The sequence below is a fragment of the Medicago sativa genome, chromosome 6 (genome assembly GCF_051527215.1).
Source record: "Medicago sativa cultivar Bolivia chromosome 6, Bolivia_mono, whole genome shotgun sequence".
NCBI classification, from domain to species: Eukaryota; Viridiplantae; Streptophyta; class Magnoliopsida; order Fabales; family Fabaceae; genus Medicago; species Medicago sativa.
The window spans coordinates 22,481,162-22,500,399 of NC_140754.1; the positions used below are offsets into that span (position 1 = coordinate 22,481,162).

Genomic DNA, 19,238 nt, shown 5'->3' on the forward strand with positions numbered 1-19,238 from the left:
CATCCAATTATGATGCTCATTGAGATCGATAGAATTTTAACATATATCTCAATATAATAGAATGAGACTAAAGTTTAAAGTCTCTTAAGCTATGTCATATTTTATAGTGTGCACAAGAGTATATGGCGATAACGACAATAATATTGTGTACACATTTCTCTTGATCTCATATATATATATATATATATATATATATATATATATATATATATATATATAACAAGAGTGAGATTTCTCATTTGAGCTCATAATATATAATATTGTGTACACACTCCCACTGATCCCACATATATATAAACAAGAGTAAGTGGAATTCTCATTAGTGATCACTGATACAAAATATTATAATAATGTAATATTCAACAGTGGGATACTCAATTACTAGTGCAAGATCATCAACATAAGTGGTTATATAATTTTAGCCAATAGAGTTTCAGGAACTCAACCACATATTTTGCACATGAGCATAGCAGAATTATTAACACAAGTGGTAACTCAAAGATAATATGAAACCCCATAAATACATATTTTATCAATGACAGATATTATCAAGAATTGGGTTTTGTAGTTAACCACATATTCTGCATTTACAATTAAGGAGAATGTAAATTTTCATTTAAGAATTTTATAACACAAGATCTCCTTTTCACAATTAAAATTCCACATAATTTTATAAACATAGTAACCGTTATATGACAGAGTATAATGATTATATAAAAAATTTATCATCATATGAGTGAGATGAGTCTCTAAAAATAGGATATAAGACTGTTCACAATTTTAATAACTCACTCAAAACTCAAACGCTACAATTATACTTACACAAATTTGAGAAACAATTAGGTTACAAGCAGCGGAAATACACAAGACTTATATTTTATTATTATTGAGGATATAAGAGAAAATAGTCATAAGCTTCCATAAGTATTAAAGAATAGCAATAACATAATTAATATCCTCAATATAAGTCTTTATTTCATATCTAAAATATGAAAACAAATAAATATATTTGTTTATGAGATATAGTTAGTTGACATGTAGAATTTTTCTCACTTGTTGAAGAATGATAGTTAAACTATCTTACCCACAAAAGGATGATTATGTTAAGTAATGTCATACCGATAGGGTATGTCCATCACGTTACACAATACATAGCAATGATTCTCCCACTTGATAGAGAATAGACAATGATAGTTGAATTAAAAAGGTTTGAAAGATATTTTAAATAAAATATTCAACTATTTCTCTATCACAAAATGATATGTTAAGTAACGTCACACCGATAGGGTCCGTCACTCACATAACAAAGGGATAGTAGCAATCCGATATATTTATATATATATATATATATATATATATATATATATATCACATTTAGGTAGAAATTTAATTCAAAATGTAATAATATTGGATTGCAAAATTTATACAATTTTCTACATGTCTTTAACTATGTAACTTACTTATATTAATCTCATTCAAGGATCTTAACGATAATAAGTAAGAATTATATCATCACAATATACCATTCTTATGTCTTACAAAATTTAAACATTGATAGAGTATTCTAATTATAATTGACATAAGTATAAACATTTTAGGTACATTGAATAATAACAATTATATTAATAACAATACACCAATAGGGTATGACTGTTACCAATATAATGCTAATCTATTTAACAAAATTTGCATAATTGTACCCACGATAGGTGAGATTACAATTATACAAATAAATAATGTTTATGCTTAAGAGAATATGATACAATAATATCATGCATAAACAATTATACTTAAATTTACTCAACTTCGGTCATATTCAAATGATAGAAAAATGTGCTTAACAATATTTTAAATTAGCACATCATAAATATGACTTTAGAATTTCTTTTATATGAAGTAGTATAATAACAAAAGTTGTTATTTGGAATAGAAGTGTGTCAAATAGTTTTCTAATTTATCCAGAAAAGAACTCTTAGAATAAAATTTTTCAATACTCCCACTATAAATTAGAAAAAACACAAATACAAAATGGAGCATTATAGTAAGAAAATAGTATATAACAACAGAGTTCTGTTTAGAATATTCTGAAAAAGGATTTCACTTCTATATAGGATATCATAATTGCACAACAAAAGAGAAGAAGAACTAAATTTCTTCATATGTGCAATAATAAGCAATAAGTCACAAGAGGATAAAATAATAAAATAACAACTTACCTCGCAGAGTGTGACATTCATCCTTATACTTAGAGCCACTGAATTTTGATGACTTAACGAGAATATCTTATAATATAGTCATCTCAAAAATATTCATCAATAGAGAATAAGCAATTATAAATAAGCATATGTGAGACTCTAATTATAAATCAATATGATTTATATAAGAATTCAGATGTAAGGATGATACATATTTCAAAAATTGCCTCAATTCTTAATAAGTTGTTTTGATAATAATTAACTGATAAACAACAAAGAGACGTACAAATTTTAATTCATAATTAGAATTTTAGCATAAAAAATGCAACAATGCATTATTCACTATATATAAAATATATAGTTTAATATTATTGTGATCCAAACATTTAATTGCGACAAGACACATAATCATATAGTTAATGGTGTTTGTCACAAAATTTAGAGTAATAAACTACGGGTCTAGATTAGAGAGTATAGTAGAAAGCATAATGTATATTAAAGAGAAATATGCCAATTTTAGATTCAATTAATATAAATGACATATATATACAACTCACTATACTCATTTTGAAAACAAAATATTATGAAGACCCTTTAAAACAATTTGTGACAAAAAATCAAAGACAAGTGTCTTAGTTTAAACATGTCGTCAAAAGAATGATCAAATAGTAAATTTTGGATCTTTATGCTAAGACAATATGAATTAAAGAATATCTTATATTAGAATATTTAAAATGCCAAGAATTTTTAAAATCACAAAATTTAAATCAACTATATTTGGCATTAGAATTAGTAAAATTGAGCCTTTCATAGTAACAATTTAATTGATCAAATAGATAGTGTTACTAATATAAGAATAAAAAAGGAATTTTTAAAACAGTTTAGGCTCAAAATTGAGAATATATGATTTGAAATTAATTATTCTCAATTTAACTGATATATGATCTTTTTAAGATTTGACAAAATTTTGAAACCCACAAATCAAGAAATCAAGAATATTTATAGTATAATAGTCAAGTTATTCTTGTCAGGACAAATACTTTAGAGGGTATCAATAAATCTCAAAATATATATTAATATAGAATATTTGATGCAAGAATATACAAAATTGAGTCTAAGAATTTTCACAATCATAACACTTTAAAAGAATATATTAAAAGTGTTATTACTATAAAAAAAATATATTTTCACATAGTATATTTTAGGCTCAAATATAGAGAATATACGATTTAAAAGTGTATATGATTCTCATATCAATTAACATCAAATATTTAGGAATTTCATAAGTAATTTCAATCCCAAATTTTAAGGGTGTAAAATAAATCAAATCTTCCAAATATTTTGGGTACAAGAGAAAATTATATTTTTATCCTAAAATAATATAATATTTACTAGTTAATTAGGGATGAAAAAATTCCTCACTGACACATTAATTAAGAGAATGAGAATTGTCTCAAAGTGTCGTAAAAGAGTAAAGCATCTTCGCGCAAAGTGAGAGAATATGATAATTTAAAAAACAATTTATCCCCTCATAAAATCATGACAAATATGTACATAAGTCAAAAAATTCCAAAAAGGTTTTACCAAAATTTTAGAATAATAAATATTATTTATTTGGTAAAAATAAAATGAAATATGGAATTTTAAGGGTTAGCACCTCTCAGTATTGTAAAATCGAAAAACATAAAAGTTAGATCTCTCATGAAACCGGCAACTTCTGATTGGGATTCCAAAGGTTTGATCGCCGAACCATAGAAAATTTGGAACACGAAAAAACAGTTGCTCACGACAACATGCTATTCATAAAACCCTTGAAACAATTATAGCATTCAGATTTGAGAATTAAAGCCATATATTAAGGGTTGAAAAGATACACAACAACTTGCAAAACCAATAGTGCACACCAAGATTTGTGAAAGAAAATCGATAATGACACAAAACGGCAAAAAAGAAACACAATCGGTTTTAGATGTGAAACAAGCACTATGGATTCAATAGGATGAGAATTTGAAAAAAAATGTAGATTGATATTAACCATGATTCAATAGTATGAAAATTGATTATTCCATTCAAGATTACGATTCAACCATGATTTCAATAAAGTATGCAATTTTATATATATGGTTACAATCATAGTCAAGTATGAATCATATGAATATGGTAAGTAACTAATCAATAATTCGATAACACAAAATAGCCACGATGATGGATTGCAAAAATATGGCAGAACAACCGATTTGATTTGTACAATTCATAATTTATACAATATAATAGGCAAACAACAATAGTCATAACATGTATCTATTTGGCTCTGATACCAATTGATGAAAGTTTTAGTGTTTAACCATAGATCACTAGATACAAATTATAGCATATCATCAATAACAAAAAATAACAAGAGATTGTACCTTTGAATTAGGTTGATGAAGGATAACCGTAGACAACGCCGACAACTATGAGAGGGGTAACTACCCTCATTCCGTCCAGCTCTAGGTTTTCTCACCAATCTTCAGAATAATTAACCGTCTAATGGGATGACGTTTAAATAGCTAAACGGCTGAGGGCAGGGACCTCTCATTGGGCTTATCTAAATGGTCCAACCCATCACGGTCCATTTAGTAACAAAAGCCCAATCACTCAAATTCATCATATAATTAGAGCTTAACACAATAGACCATAATTTATATTATGACATCAACTTATAATAATTGATTATTGTCAATCCATAATTGATTAATTAAATAATTAATCCAACACCTCAAAGTTGTTATGGCGATCACTGGCACCGAAAGTTTTGTTTGGTTTGGTTTGCAAGTGAGGATGTTGGTTTGGCTGATCCTTTAGCTCTTAATCAAGCTGTTTCATGTTACCAATCTTGTCACTTTATAGGAATGCCCGAGTGCAATGTCATTCTTGCACAATGTGTTGCTTACCTGGCTTTGGCACCTAAATCCGTAGCAGTTTATAGAGCGATTGGAGCTGCTGAAAAGTAGTGAGCGAGTCAGTTGGACAGAATGAAGGAGTGCCTCTTCATCTCAGGAATGCACCAACCAAGTTAATGAAGGAAATTGGGTATGGGAAGGGATACATATACCCGCCTGACAACCCTTCTTCATCACAAAACTACTTGCCACCCTCCCTTCAAGGGTTCAAATTCCTCAATTGGCCTGACAAGAATCCTTCTGAATCTGATGGGTAAAAATGTTCAATTCCTTATGGGAGTTTTTATATGTCATTTTGTTCATCCACTCACCTTTTTGGCATTGCAAAGAAGTGTCTTGTGTGTAATATAAGTTGAGCAGTGGTGGGAGAATGGCTAATGCAAGTGTCACCTCAATTAAATGGTCATTTTGATGAACTTACTATTATTTGCAAGTCTAATATATGATGTGGATTTGACTCAATTAAATGCTCATTTTGGTGAACTTACTCTTATCTGCAAGTGTAATGTATGATGTAAATTTTGACCAATTAAATGCTCATTTTGATGAACTTACTCTTGATTGCTCCAAAATTGGTTCTTCCACTTCTTCGAGATTTTTTTATAATATAAAAACCAATTAGTCAAGCTTTCATTTCCTTGATTTTCTTTTCAATTTCCCATTGCTACTTGAATTCATTGATATGATCAGTGATTTTCATGAAATTTGAATCTGGATAATGCGAGTTTTCTCTTCTATGTGACCGTTCAGTCTCTGTTTGTATTCACTTTAATCATTGAGGGAAAAAATTGTTTACATTGTTGCAATATGCATATTTTCATTCCTATTGCAACTATTTTCATTCCTTTTGCTTCTTTTTTTTATTCGAACGAATATTTGCAATATGCATGCAACAAGAGACATTGATTGTGTTACATTGAATAATATATTTGTGAGCTAACATTATCTGAAAACTTTTGAACCTTTTATAGCAAAACTGATCTTTCTTGCAAAAGTGCTGATTGAGGGGATGATCGCTAGAGTTGTGTTAGTGGTAACGGTATGGAAGTTCACTCGTCCTTTTTCTATTTCAGCATTTATTCATTTTTTTGTTGTTGTAATCTTCATCTGGTTCTGATTATTTGTGTTAGTTGAATTATCTTTCAATATCTATATAGCTATTAAATACTTTGCGATAAGTAAAATAAAATTGTTTATTGTTCTATTATCTGACTTTGATGAAAAAGATGTTGATAAGAAAAATATGGTTTCAAAATATATGCATTTGGTTTCTCAAGAACATATTGCCTCTATCAAAACATTTATAGTCCGTGTTTTGTTTCGTAATTTTTGTTGATATATCTCAATTAAGCTTTTACAACTCGAGAGTTTACCTCAACTTGTTTTATCTAGGTAAACTCGACTCGAGAACTCGTATGAGTTTACTTAAAATTAAAATTATATACAATTTATTATATACATGACATAGGTTAGGGTTTCAGTTTTGAGAACGTTGATGAAGGACAGGAGAAGAGTGTTCCTCTGTTGTGTTGTACGTTTTTTTAGAAGAAGAAAAGAAAGGTCACACGCGTTCATGACACTGTCTGATGCCATAATTGGGCTGAGCTTTAAAAATGAATTGGATTTTAATTGAAAATCGGCCGCCCAATTTTTTTTTTTAAAAAGGTAAATTCTTAAACTCGGATGAGTTTACACGATTTTACCGATTTTACACCGTGTTAACTCGGTCAACTTTCCGAATTTACTAAAAAACTTGTTTACGTTCTGGTTAACACGATTTTGACACCTAAACATAAACTCGAGCGAGTTTACGAGTTAACACTCGATTTGTGGAACATTCATCTCAACATACAGCATTTCACTATTAGGTTGGATTATGTATGTGCCGGATAATGGTCAATATATCTCAATGATACTATGATTCTAAGTAGTAACTTATTCATTAAAATAGTATTCAATTTTGGTTTGTTTGAATGGTTTGCAGACCCAAATGATCTTTAGAGAATCTTCAGCTGATCACTCAAAAGAATAATCTTTCGTTTAAGTATGACTTGTTATTTAATGACAGTAAATATATCTTTCTAACCGTATCTTTTCATGTATTGAATGAACAATCATTTCATAGGTCTCATCAAATTAGTAACGTTTGACTATGGATATTTGCATCATGGAGACATTGAATGTTGTTTGATTGTTGTACAGGAATCATGCTGAGTTTTGTTTTATAATAGAGGATGTTGATTAGATCAATTCATATTTTTTGGTGCTGTCAACATCTTTTACTTTGTAGTTTGTACTTCCAATGTAAATTTTACATTTTATATAGAATACAAACATTTGATCGAGGATAGAGAGGAATCAAAGGCGTTTTCAGGATAAACAGCCACCTATGGCTAGTTTAATTCATCACTTAATTGCTGAAGTTCAGATGAGCTATCCTCTATTGGTGTGGTTTTCCAAAACTCCTGTGCTCAATTCCTAGGGGGTCTGCCTTTCGCTGCTCAGGTTTACGAACTAGATGGACAAACTGTTTGCATCTGGCTAGTTCTTTGGTTTTCAGGTGGCTAATGCTCTAGCTCTTAATGGGCAAGGCCTAGCTCCTTTTGCTTCTCAATGGTGGGATATCCCCCCTGGTTTTGTAGCTCAGCTTTTAGATAGAGATTGAATTGGTCATTCCTATTTTAGGCTCTCTTATGGATAACTGATTTTGTATGTGGTTCAGGCCCTAACCTGGATTCTTTTATTTTAATGACTTGATCAAAAAACAAACATTTGATCGAGAGGACCTTTAGAATTGATATAGTCTTGGCTTAACTTTGAATCTATGATGGGTGAAATTTGAGAATAGAAATATTTTCAGAATCTTTGAGATTGTCTTCAAAGCACTTTGACCCGCTTTGGAATATTTTTGTGTTCTTGTCTATATTTGATATTTTTTGGTATATTTGATATTTTATATTATAGATGAAAATTGAAACACAGAGAGAACTAGCTTTGGACAAATCAAGATAATAAGCCTTTCCTTTGGATTTCTTTCTACACATTTCATTTTTAAGGGATTTCTTTTGGTGTGTAGATACTTTTCTTGACTTAAACTAATAAGCATGCTTTCATCAATTTCTTTCTTATCTATACGGAAAATTCTGAGAATTTTATTGTTATGTGTGTTATTGAATGAATTCTTTCTTACTATGATAGATATTATAGTAAAGCTTTTCATAGAGACCATTAACGTCATAATCTAACCACCTTTAAATGAAATATATATCATAATATATCATCACCAATCCGAGTTTACCAATATCTCGTAGATAAATACACTATTCATCTTGTGATATTCAAAAGGAACACGCTAACGTTATATTTTAAGTCGTAGATAAATACACTACTCATCTTGGGATATTCAAAAGGAACACACTGACATTTATATTTTTCAAAAGACCTGTTAACTATAACTACGTCAATGTGGTCATGAATTTCACAAGCACATTAATACTATGTAGACAGTATAACAACATGCACATATCTTTAGACAATTCTCTCTCCACCTAGGTTTTATAATCATCAATTATACACAACAACCTTTCCTTGAGTTTCTGTATTATCTGCACAAAAAGAAGAAACAAAGTGTCATTATTAGAAATTGAACCGTGCAACTCAAGTTTAGATCAATAAGGTTCCATCATGCATACCAAGCTAGAATTGCTAGCCCATCTTGTGACAGAACTGGCAGGATTTCTGAGGTGAGAACAGTGTGGAGAATCAAATTTCAAGTAATAAGTTGAGTTTTCATTAGCATCAGCAACCCATATCTGGTTTGTATAGTCCTTCTCATTTTTTATAAGATTACAGAAACCAACCTGCATATAACAAAAACACATGTTTTATCTAATTTCTCAATTGATGCGAAATAAGTAGTGTTTTTCAAACTAGACAGCTTAAAACAATGGAATTGAATCACAGTCCATGACCGATAGTTAAAACAAGAGTTATAGAACAATGTAATTACCGTAGATCCAACAAGGTTTTGGTTGATTGGTGGAAATGAATCATGATTAATCAATGGGGTGCAAAAGCAAATAGCAAGCAATGTGTCTATAAACTTTTCTGATTGTAAACCTTTCATAATCGATCCATCAGTCACAAAAACCCATTGTTTATTTTGCTGACCTGATGTATAAGCCTTTCCGACATGCACAACAAATGCAACAATATCGAACTCGCTGTATAAGAATAATAAGACAATGTCAAATATTTTCTTGGATGTTCTTTTTTGACTGCTAGTACAAAGATATATGTATATAAGGACTAGGGCGATAAAATTACTTGGAAAAAGGGATGTCACGCAAACTTGACAATGGGATTGATTTCCGACTATTGAAAAATGAACTGCAAAGGACAACAAGATGGGTTTAGAATTGACATAACCATAATAAAGTGAAGTAGAAATTCTCTTCTTTTTTTCCCGTCCTATTCTAATTGTTAGATACCTACCTAAACTGTTCCTTTGCGTTAGAAGATAATGGCAACCACTTGGTAGTAGATCCTCTAGTCTGCAAACGAAGGACATCCGAATCAGATCCATATGGTGTGAGTCCTGCAATTGCATATGCTTCTCCCTCTGCCAGCTCCTGACACTGTCACATTGTTACACAATATAATGAAATTGTGAGCAATCTTCCGATGTCCATGATAAACATGTATGTTAAGAAATTGACAGAAAGGAAATCAAGTACTGTATAATAACTAGCTAGGTGTGCATGAGAAAATCATTTTCATAAATTCTGCAACCATAGAAATGCTGAAAAATTGTTGACATTTTGGGAAATACGATTATTCTTTGCAATTCGATGATCAGACTCGCCTGCTTCTGTGTTGGGTTCCAGATTGTTATTATGCCTTCCTTAGGCTTATCTTGTCGATTTTTGTAAGTTAATCCAACGACCCGCAATTTCATAAATGGCGTCACATCTCGGTTTCCCAAGCCAGAATCTTTCAAAGCTTTCTCAATCGAAATTTCCATTTGTGATTGTCTAGTTACCTAAAGATGGACATGAAACCATAAATATATTTCATGCATATAAACTACAATAAATTTCATACATAAAAACTAGAATATAAAATGTCTCGCTAGCTGGTGCTTTTAAATTCAGGTTGGGCAACGGCAAAAGAATTAGCTTTTGGATAGATGTGTGGCTTGATACGTCTGTGTTAAAAGAATTATTTCTTCTCCTCCTTTTGCTTGCAGTGGACAAAAATGGGACAGTTGCAGAATCAGGTTGTTGGTGTGGTTTGAGTTGGAAGTGGAATATATGTTGGAGCAGGACTTTGTTAGATAGGGAGGCAGGTGAGGTTTCTATGTTACAGGATATTATTGTCGGCATATCACTGGTAATAAATACACCATACTACTGAGTTTGGTTGTCGGACGCAGCTAGAGGCTTCTCGGTTAAATCTTGCTACCACTGGTTGACAAAGGAAGGCATGTGACTCGTACAATACCAGAACCCGTGTTCTCATTTATTGTGTGGATGGCTACAGTTTGGTGCATGTGGCTAAGTAGAAATCAAATTATCCGGTTAAAGGAAACTCAGTGGATGTAAGTGTCATAGTGTCACATGTTAAAATGGTTTCAGTGGATGTAAGTTATTCTAGTTGGTGGATAAATCATTTGGAATGTGTTTAACAGCTGTACTCATTTAACTTGGGGTTGAGTATGCTTTTCACTCCCCCCTAATAAAGTGGTTGCTTATAAAAGAAAAATAATAACAAGAATATAAAACCTCACATTTAATTTGGCCTTATACGCAGCAAACAAACGAAGTTGCTCTGGAGTCATATCCGCCATTAAGAATTCAGGTTCTGCAGCTGTCTCCAACATCATATAAATCTTAGCCCCTTCACTATCGTCGTGATCATAAACATGTACTGAAACCGCTCTTTCCTTCTGATACTCCGAAACAATGTTATCCACAACAGCTGAGCGTCTAACGCCATGCAAGTGTGATCAGTCATAGCACAAAAACCAAATTCATATTAATGGAATGTGAAAAGAACAAACATGCCAGTATTGTGAGAGCCTGATCAATTTTCCAGCATTTAATTATTTTACAATGCTTTGTGTTTCATGTTATTTCTTATGCACTTCATTATACAGCCAACACAAATTATCCCCCCCGCCCCGCCCCACACACATACATATTTACACTTGAAGCCCTATTTTATGTCATATTAGATCAGACATATTTGAAAAGAAATCCATTGAGATCAAAACATAAAAAGAAATGGCGCTTATTGATAGTAAATTATGTCACACACCAAATTCCTTTCCAAAACAAAAGGATACCCTCTCTGATCTCTCCTTTCAAATAGAGTTCACCTCAAATGAAAAATTATATGTTTAAAATAGATAGAGATCAAACAATAAAATAAAAATGACAGAAACTAACAATAGAACAAGTACATGTCACCATCTGAGAGTATAAAGGTATGGAATTTAATTGTATTGTACACTTATAGTTAGCATGCACACAGCACCCTGATGAATTTGCTATAAGATATCAATTTTTTTCCAAAATACAAAAATAGTAAAGTATTTCTTTCTTTGCTACAGATGTTGAAAAATGGTTTTCTTGTGGAAATGCTTTTCACAATCCTTGGTAGTTGCATGCCAATGATCCATGATTCTTACATATAATTAAGACGATATTGCTAGGAACTAAATCAGAAAGTTCTAGTTATTATTCATGTTTTTCATTCAATAAATCCAAACACTTCTTAGAATTATGTATATATTATGTATCAGATGAAAAATAACACGACAATTAAAAAAACTAATGTGCAGAATTTAGATACTATGCCTACCAAACCATAATTGTGTGCAGAATCTAATGTGTTCTAGCATGTATATTGGAAAAGGAACATGAACTTTAAAATACAGCCCACAGATAATTTGCAATCTAGTCTAGTGTGAAACCTACACAGAGATAGAGAACCGAAGTACAAGCACAAAAGCTATAAATACTGAGTGCAATATGCAAAGATTTCAGAGGATTAACCAATCTATATGGTTAATAACTACCACTATCAGTATCATGCAATGATTTTCTACCATGTTCAATAAATAGAGAGGAGAGTGTTAGTTTTATTGTTAGATGAAAAGCTCAACTTCTCTGACACCTTTGTAAAAGAACTTTTATCAGCAGAAGATCGGTGGCCTTTAAGGTCACTCTTCTTTGGAGGCTTGTGTCAAGACATATGACCAATTTCAGTTACTTACAGCGCAAGCAATAAAGAGATGTATGAGGCCACATTATCATTTAGATGATAAATCAGAAAATTACTTTCTCATTTCATTCTCTCTCTCTCTCAATTGAGTTGTTCAATTTAGTTTCTTTGCAACAAAACACACATGAAAGACAAGTTTTATGCTAGATAATGAATATTACATGGCTAGAAATAGGATACGATATGTATTATTATTTAACAAAACATAATTATTTGGCATAGAGAATCTTGAAATCTTGACTTCCAATAAGAAGTTTCATCAAGCGAGCTGATGATAACAGAAACCAAACAGATGCTATGATAACAGAAACCAAACAGATGCTATAATAACAGAAACCAAATTCAATTCTTTGAAAAATGTGCACATTTTATTTATCTAGAACAGATACATGATGAATATGGAACTAAACTACATATTAATTCTTGAAATGCAAGCAATAAATTGAAAAGGATTAACCAATAGCTGCTTTCCATGGAGGCCCATTAATCGTCAAAATTCAAACTAAATTTGTATTCAGAAATTTCAGGTTTAATCAATCTATATGTCTAATGACTACTGCTATCATCAATAATCTTCTAAATACTGACTAGATTTGTATGCAGAGATATCATGCAATAGTTTTCTACAATGTCTAGTTGATGACAAGCTCAACTTCTTTACACCTTTTTAATTATTAGATCAGGCATATTTGAAAAAATCCATTGAGATCAAAACATAAAAAGAAATGGCGCTTATTGATAGTAAATTCTGTCACATACCAAATTCCTTTCCAAAACAAAAATGCTTTTCAAGGCAGATATGAGTAGGTAGAATAGAGTTCACCTCAGATGAAAAATGATATGTTTAAAACAGATAGAAATCAAACAAAAAAAATAAAAATGACAGAAACTATCAATAGAATTTAGACATTAAAAAAAATCGTGAGAACAAGTACATGTCACCATAAGATATCAATAGAATTTAATTGTATTGCACACTTATAGTTAGCATTCAATAAATCCAAACACTTCTTAGAATTATGTGTATACTATGTATCAGATGAAAAATAACACGATAAATAAAAAACTAATGTGCAGAATCTAGATACTATGCCTACCAAACCATAATTGTGTGCAGAATCTAATGTGTTCTAGTGTGAAACCTACACAGAGTGAAGTATTCGCATCACACGAAGAAAAAGGAGATTGATGGCAATATGAGAAGTCACCTTTGATTGTGCAGCTCCATCATTTTATTCTCCATCCTCTCTGATAAGACAACAGACCGTCCACTGCTTAACCTAATAAGGAGAACAGTTCTTAACTTTTTGGATAGTATAATTAAAAAATATATCTACAGAAAACAAATTTAAGTTACCTTTCTTTGTAAAGAATGGGATATATACGGGTAATTCCTGCCAAGGTCTGAGGTATTAAACCTCCATTGTTTTTTATGCATTTGAAAGCCAAAGGCGGACCGGTAACTTTACCTGTGATTAGCTCAAGAAGATAAGCTCAAGGAACAAGATACTAATTTTCTCTAACTTAAAAAGAATGACATCCACAAACTAAAAGATGCTTACAAAATCCTAACCGCTCTGACCAATGAACTCTATATGTTCCATTTATGTGAAGAAATAAGCTAACTGTTGATGACACCTAATATTATAGCAGAATATGAGGAAACCTTCCAACAAGACATTACAGACAGATACTCAATCATAATCTTAAGCCAGAAAAACCTCAAAGGGTGAAACTGGCCCGTTCCAGCCACATAATTCTGCTCCCCAGATCTGCACAAAAAATATGAAGAAAAAAAAATTCAGTATCAAGTATTAAGTGTGTTGTAGCCATAGACAAAATTCAGACCGGCACATTACCCGAAGCTTCTGTCCTACAAATAATCTTCCAGCATCCAGTTGCTTTGACAATGGAACATCTAAAATGGCATTTATAGAATACCTGTGAAAGAAAATCACTTTGTGTTTTAGGGAACCTCTTTTATTTTCACACGGCACAGTTGAAATTCTTACCATCCATCAGTTAGTTCAACTTTTACTGCCTCCCTGCTCTGATTCCCGGTTTGTGCCTCAAATAATGTCCCACTTACGGTCACATGATTAGAGTGAATGCTAGATATGCAAAGAATCATCATTGAAGAAGGTGGTATATCCCCTTCAAGAACTTTCTTGATGATAGACCGGTGGCCATGATTCACTTCTCTTTCATATCTATACACCAAATTTCACCATTAGTTTTATAGACCTAAAATATGTTGTCTAAAAGCAGTTATATACCTGTACTTCAGTTCCTCAAGCACATTTGATACAGTCAGAAATTTTCCCGCACACCTAGCTGGATAGTATCTCTCATAGCATGCCAGTTTCCATACAATCCACTTGTAATGATTCAATACCCACCTAAAGAGATATGCAACGGAAGTGAAAAAATTCTGCCAATTAAGACTAAGCAAAAGATTACATACAAAGTGCCTTCCAAGTACCAAACTCACGTACTTGAATTATGAAATTTAACAACAGAGGATAGAAGCAACTTACTCTTTTGAAGCAAAATGCAGGGAAGCCCCTTGTTGTGCCAATAGATGGATGAAAGCTTCTCCTCCAATACCATTATCATCAGAGCCATCATCAAATATGTACTCTCCTGCATTACCAGATGTCACCTGTCTGACCGGGTTCGGAAAATGCTGCAATGAATTTCATTTTAGTTTATAACAATAACAAATGAGGTCCTAGCAGAATATGGTAAACAACATTGATAATATATTGATTAACTAACCACTTTTTTCTTTAATGGAGGAACTGCAAAAAATTCCTTTATGTGTATCCTTGCATGCCGAGATGGATATCGGGTGGAAACCTTTCTTTTGCATCCAGAAGCACCAGATGATAATTTAGACAAACCTTAAGAACCACACATATTGAAATGAGTTTAATCGATCTTGCAACAGATAAAAGTGAAAGGAATGTACTAAAAACTCTTAAATCATGCATACCATTATGAAATTTTTGAACATGTTGGTCACCAGAGGCAGAAGTTTTGGAAATGCGAGGCTTTTTGAAGGAAGAAACATTTGCAGTTAATCCTAGTCTCCTTTTCCCAATAGTAGGTTGTTTATTATACGTAGGAGCTGTCTTAGTAGTATTGGAAACATCAACCAATGTCCTACCTAATGGTTTTCCACATGAATCCATTCTTGAAGAAAAGTCGTTCAATGAAGAACTTTTTCTTGTTAAGTCAACAACTTCATTCATGTTATACAAGGGTTTCTGTTGTCGAAGAGTGTTGCTACTTTTACAGCCATAATCACTTTCATTCGCAACATCATCAAATTTCATGATTAAATTATTCCCATTACCTTCATGGCCAAGCAACTTATTTGAAAATTCTGTTTGTCTGGAAGGCTGCAAAGGGTATGTGAAATTTTTTGTCACGTGATTTTGATTGCTTTCGGGTGTCTTTTGATGACCAACAGAGGATGTGATTTTGCTAGTTTGTCTCATATCCAAAGACAAGAAAAGTGAATCCTCTCCATCAAAGAAATCTCCCAAATCAGGGTCACCAAGAAGGCTCCTAGCACGTTTTAAGGCATCATTGGAAATGGATAATGACCTCCCCCCTGCAGTTTGGAATTTAACTTGAGCTTGCTTAGCACCACTACCACTATCTGGTTGCACAATTATATTCTCAAAACCACTCTTCGATCTACCAACTAAAGGACTTTGAAATGACGCAGCACTCGTCATTTTACAACTTTTCATAAACTGTAAATGGGGTGATTCTTCTTCAAAAACATTAAAACTTCTAGCACTCTGAGGAGTTTGAAATTTAATCGGAGCTTTCTTATAACCACTATCACTCTCTATTTGCACAATTTTATTCTCAAAACCATTCTTCAATTTGCTAACGAAAGGAGGTGATTCTTCATCATAACCATGAAACTTCTTGGCATTCTTAGGGGTATGATTATTACTATCAATGATTTCTTCTTGCAATCCAAATCCTAGTAACGTCTTTGCTCTAACAAGACCATTAGAAGATAGAGTAACTTTTCTTCCTGAACCAGTCTTGAAAAGAGAATTCGAGAAGCCAAAATTGTCATCTATCACATTTTCTTCATCTGCAAAAAAGAAAAATACGGAAGGTTTTAAATACGGATCCATTACCGCGAAAATGGCTGCGACAAAAAGGTATAGGTAGCCACCATTACCGTTTTTACTATTTTCAAGGTGGAAAGTAAAATCACACCGAAACACCGGTTAAAACCGTGACAAAACGCCGATACACCCGTGAAACTCCGTTGCGAGTGCGACACACCGTTATGGAAGCGAAGAACACAACACCGTTCATATGAAAAAATGGAAAATGAGAGATTGTGATGAGCGAGCAGTAACCCCTATTTTCGTGTTGTAAAGTTGTAATTATTATATGGGTCATGTTAACTTGTGCCCTTAGGGCACATGTTAAGCAACCCAAAAGTAGAAATTGTTTCTTAAATTTTGTGCATTCAATTAGTTAAAAGTCAAAAAGTTAAATTCAAATACATTAATTACAACAAAACATTTCTATTTTTACTTTTTAACTTGTGCCTTGAGGGCACAAGTTAACATTAGCCTTATTATATTTATTTGAACCATGTTATAATGTATGAAACATTATTTCAATTGAAAATTTTAATAATACTTGTGCATTGTTGTGATTAATTCACACTACAACAACCACAATCAATAATTTAGAATACCTAACAGCTGAAATCACGAAACCTTAACGCTACCCCAACGAAAACGGCGACCGTTGTTTAAAACCTTGATTCCTAGTACTATTCATGTTTGAGTGTTCTATTTAGTAATTACTAACTGATTATTGATTCTAACGCTTCATTTCTATGGTGTTTTCATTGAATCTTCTAATCTAATATGAAAATTTCTGAAACATGGATTAACAATATGAGGGCACAACTTAACTTATCATTGAAAAGAAAACAATAGATTAATGAATTTGAGAATGAGTACCTTGTAAATTAACATAAAAGCTTATTTATTTGCGTAAGTTGTTTTACATAAGCTCAAAAAATAAGCCTAATCCAAACGGACCCTTATTTATTCATGTATTTATCAACCAGAACCTATGAAGCATAGACACTTCACAGATTATACGTGTCCCGGTGTCAGACATGTGTCGTGTCCGACACCGACACCGAATTATGTGATTTTCTTAAATTATTAGCGGTGTCAGCGTGCCAGTGTATGTATCGTGTCTGGTGTTCGTGTCCGCATACGTGCCTCATTAGACCAGGACATATATTATCCCACACTAGCAGCAACCGAGCAACGTCCAGTCACTAATCATTATCATGTTCATAATCGAAATAAAAATCATTATAAAATAACAGATTTGGGGCCATTATAGTAACACACAGATTATCATTTGATACTAATCAATTGTTATCATGATCATTATAAAAAGAAGAAATAAAAATAAAATTAAATTAAATTATAAGGTTAATGAATTCAAGGATGAGAATGAGAGTTACCTTGAGGTTGGAAAAGGTGTGAGGTGGAAGCATGAAGAAGAAGATCATACTCATTTCTATCGTCGGCATCCGCATCGGAGAATATCTCCCACGTACTCATTTCTATGATCGTGATTGGAATGAAAATCTTTGTAAATGGAACAAGCTAGCTTGCTTTTGAGACAGAATTGGAAGAGGAACTGTACCGTCACTTGCGTCACTTGCTTTGTTTGGTTTTTTCATTCTCTCTCTTTTTATTTTCATTAATTTTATCTTTTAGTTTTCCCGCCAAATAGAGAAAAAAGGATCCTACAATGGACATCCCTACATTTTATCATTAGTAAAAAAATGCAAAATAATTGTGAATCATCCATTTAATGTAGAGGGCAGAATGGATTTTAACACGTAATTAGGTGTTTGGCTAATGAATCATTCATTTAATATATATATATATATATATATATATATATATATATATATATATATATATATATATATATATATTTTATTTTAAAGGGGGCTGCCAACTTACTCCCACCTAAAATCATGAAGGAGTAAGTTAGCAAGCCTACTCCCACTTGCCTTTTACTAAAAACTCCCTTGTGTCTTTAATTGTTACTACCTCCGTCCCGGTATAATTGACATACTTTGGTTTTTCACACAGATTAGGAAAAGTGTATAAATAAAGGGGAAAGTGGAATATATTGTATTGGGAATGATAAAAGTAGTATTATTTAGTGTTATATTGTATTGGAAATGATGAAAGTTGTATTGAAAATTGAAATGGATCAGTTTTTTTGGGACACTTTTTTTTAGAAAATGGGTCAGTTATTCCGGGACGGAGGGAGTACTAGTTTAATGAATGGACATAATTGTAATTTACCTTTTGTAACAATTTTGTTGTTTGAAACATTTTTTTTAGGCAATTTCTACGGTACACTCAAAAAAATTAAGTGTACCGGTACACTCATGTATTAAATGAATAGTTTAATGAGTTATTTTTTTTAGAAAAAATATAGTTTCTATCGGTTACAATTATAATAATTATATTTTTATTTCTCAAAAGTGTCGGCGAATCAAAATTCAACTTTTTTTAATTTTTAATACTAATAATAGTGAATATTGATTATTTTTTTGATAAAATGTTAAAAAATTAGTATGATACTTATAAAAAATGAAATGATGTTTTTTCTTATGAAATAATATTTTCTAAAATATCCTTCAAAAAAAAAATATTTTCTAAAATATAAAAGTCGACAAATATCTCTTTATTAGATAAAAATGATCGGTAACTTATTGATT

General features: G+C 31.7%; 1 protein-coding gene and 1 long non-coding RNA gene across 3 annotated transcripts; one reads left to right on the forward strand and one right to left on the reverse strand.

Annotated features, from left to right (window-relative positions):
• Window positions 1-5,006: 5,006 nt before the first annotated feature.
• Window positions 5,007-7,931, forward strand: LOC146913755 (uncharacterized). Of its 2 annotated transcripts, XR_015013803.1 has the most exons (3): window positions 5,007-5,651; window positions 6,109-6,176; window positions 7,464-7,931. It is a non-coding gene; the product is annotated as an uncharacterized LOC146913755 (long non-coding RNA). The 2 variants fall into 2 exon arrangements; XR_015013802.1 differs by having other exon boundaries at window positions 6,109-7,931.
• Window positions 7,932-8,495: 564 nt separating this feature from the next.
• On the reverse strand, window positions 8,496-18,164 carry LOC146913756 (protein BREAST CANCER SUSCEPTIBILITY 2 homolog B-like). The gene is made up of 18 exons (XM_085716956.1): window positions 17,958-18,164; window positions 15,420-16,544; window positions 15,203-15,327; window positions 14,962-15,110; window positions 14,701-14,823; window positions 14,437-14,634; window positions 14,284-14,365; window positions 14,146-14,196; window positions 13,987-14,062; window positions 13,782-13,893; window positions 13,633-13,704; window positions 10,926-11,124; window positions 10,002-10,178; window positions 9,632-9,774; window positions 9,464-9,526; window positions 9,147-9,360; window positions 8,830-8,997; window positions 8,496-8,742 (listed from the first exon to the last, which is right to left on the reverse strand). The coding sequence occupies exons 1-18, from the start codon at window positions 18,055-18,057 to the stop codon at window positions 8,686-8,688; spliced, it is 3,234 nt and encodes a 1,077-aa protein (XP_085573082.1). The 5' UTR covers window positions 18,058-18,164; the 3' UTR covers window positions 8,496-8,685.
• Between the last annotated feature and the right edge of the window lie 1,074 nt (window positions 18,165-19,238).

Coding starts and splice junctions, on each gene's coding strand:
- LOC146913756 (XM_085716956.1), bottom strand. CDS start 18,057: ATGAGTACGTGGGAGATATTCTCCGATGCGGATGCCGACGATAGAAAT. Junction 13,705..13,781: donor CCCATTCTTTACAAAGAAAG/GTAACTTAAATT, acceptor TCTCCTTATTAG/GTTAAGCAGTGGACGGTCTG. Junction 8,998..9,146: donor AAAACCTTGTTGGATCTACG/GTAATTACATTG, acceptor TGTTATATGCAG/GTTGGTTTCTGTAATCTTAT.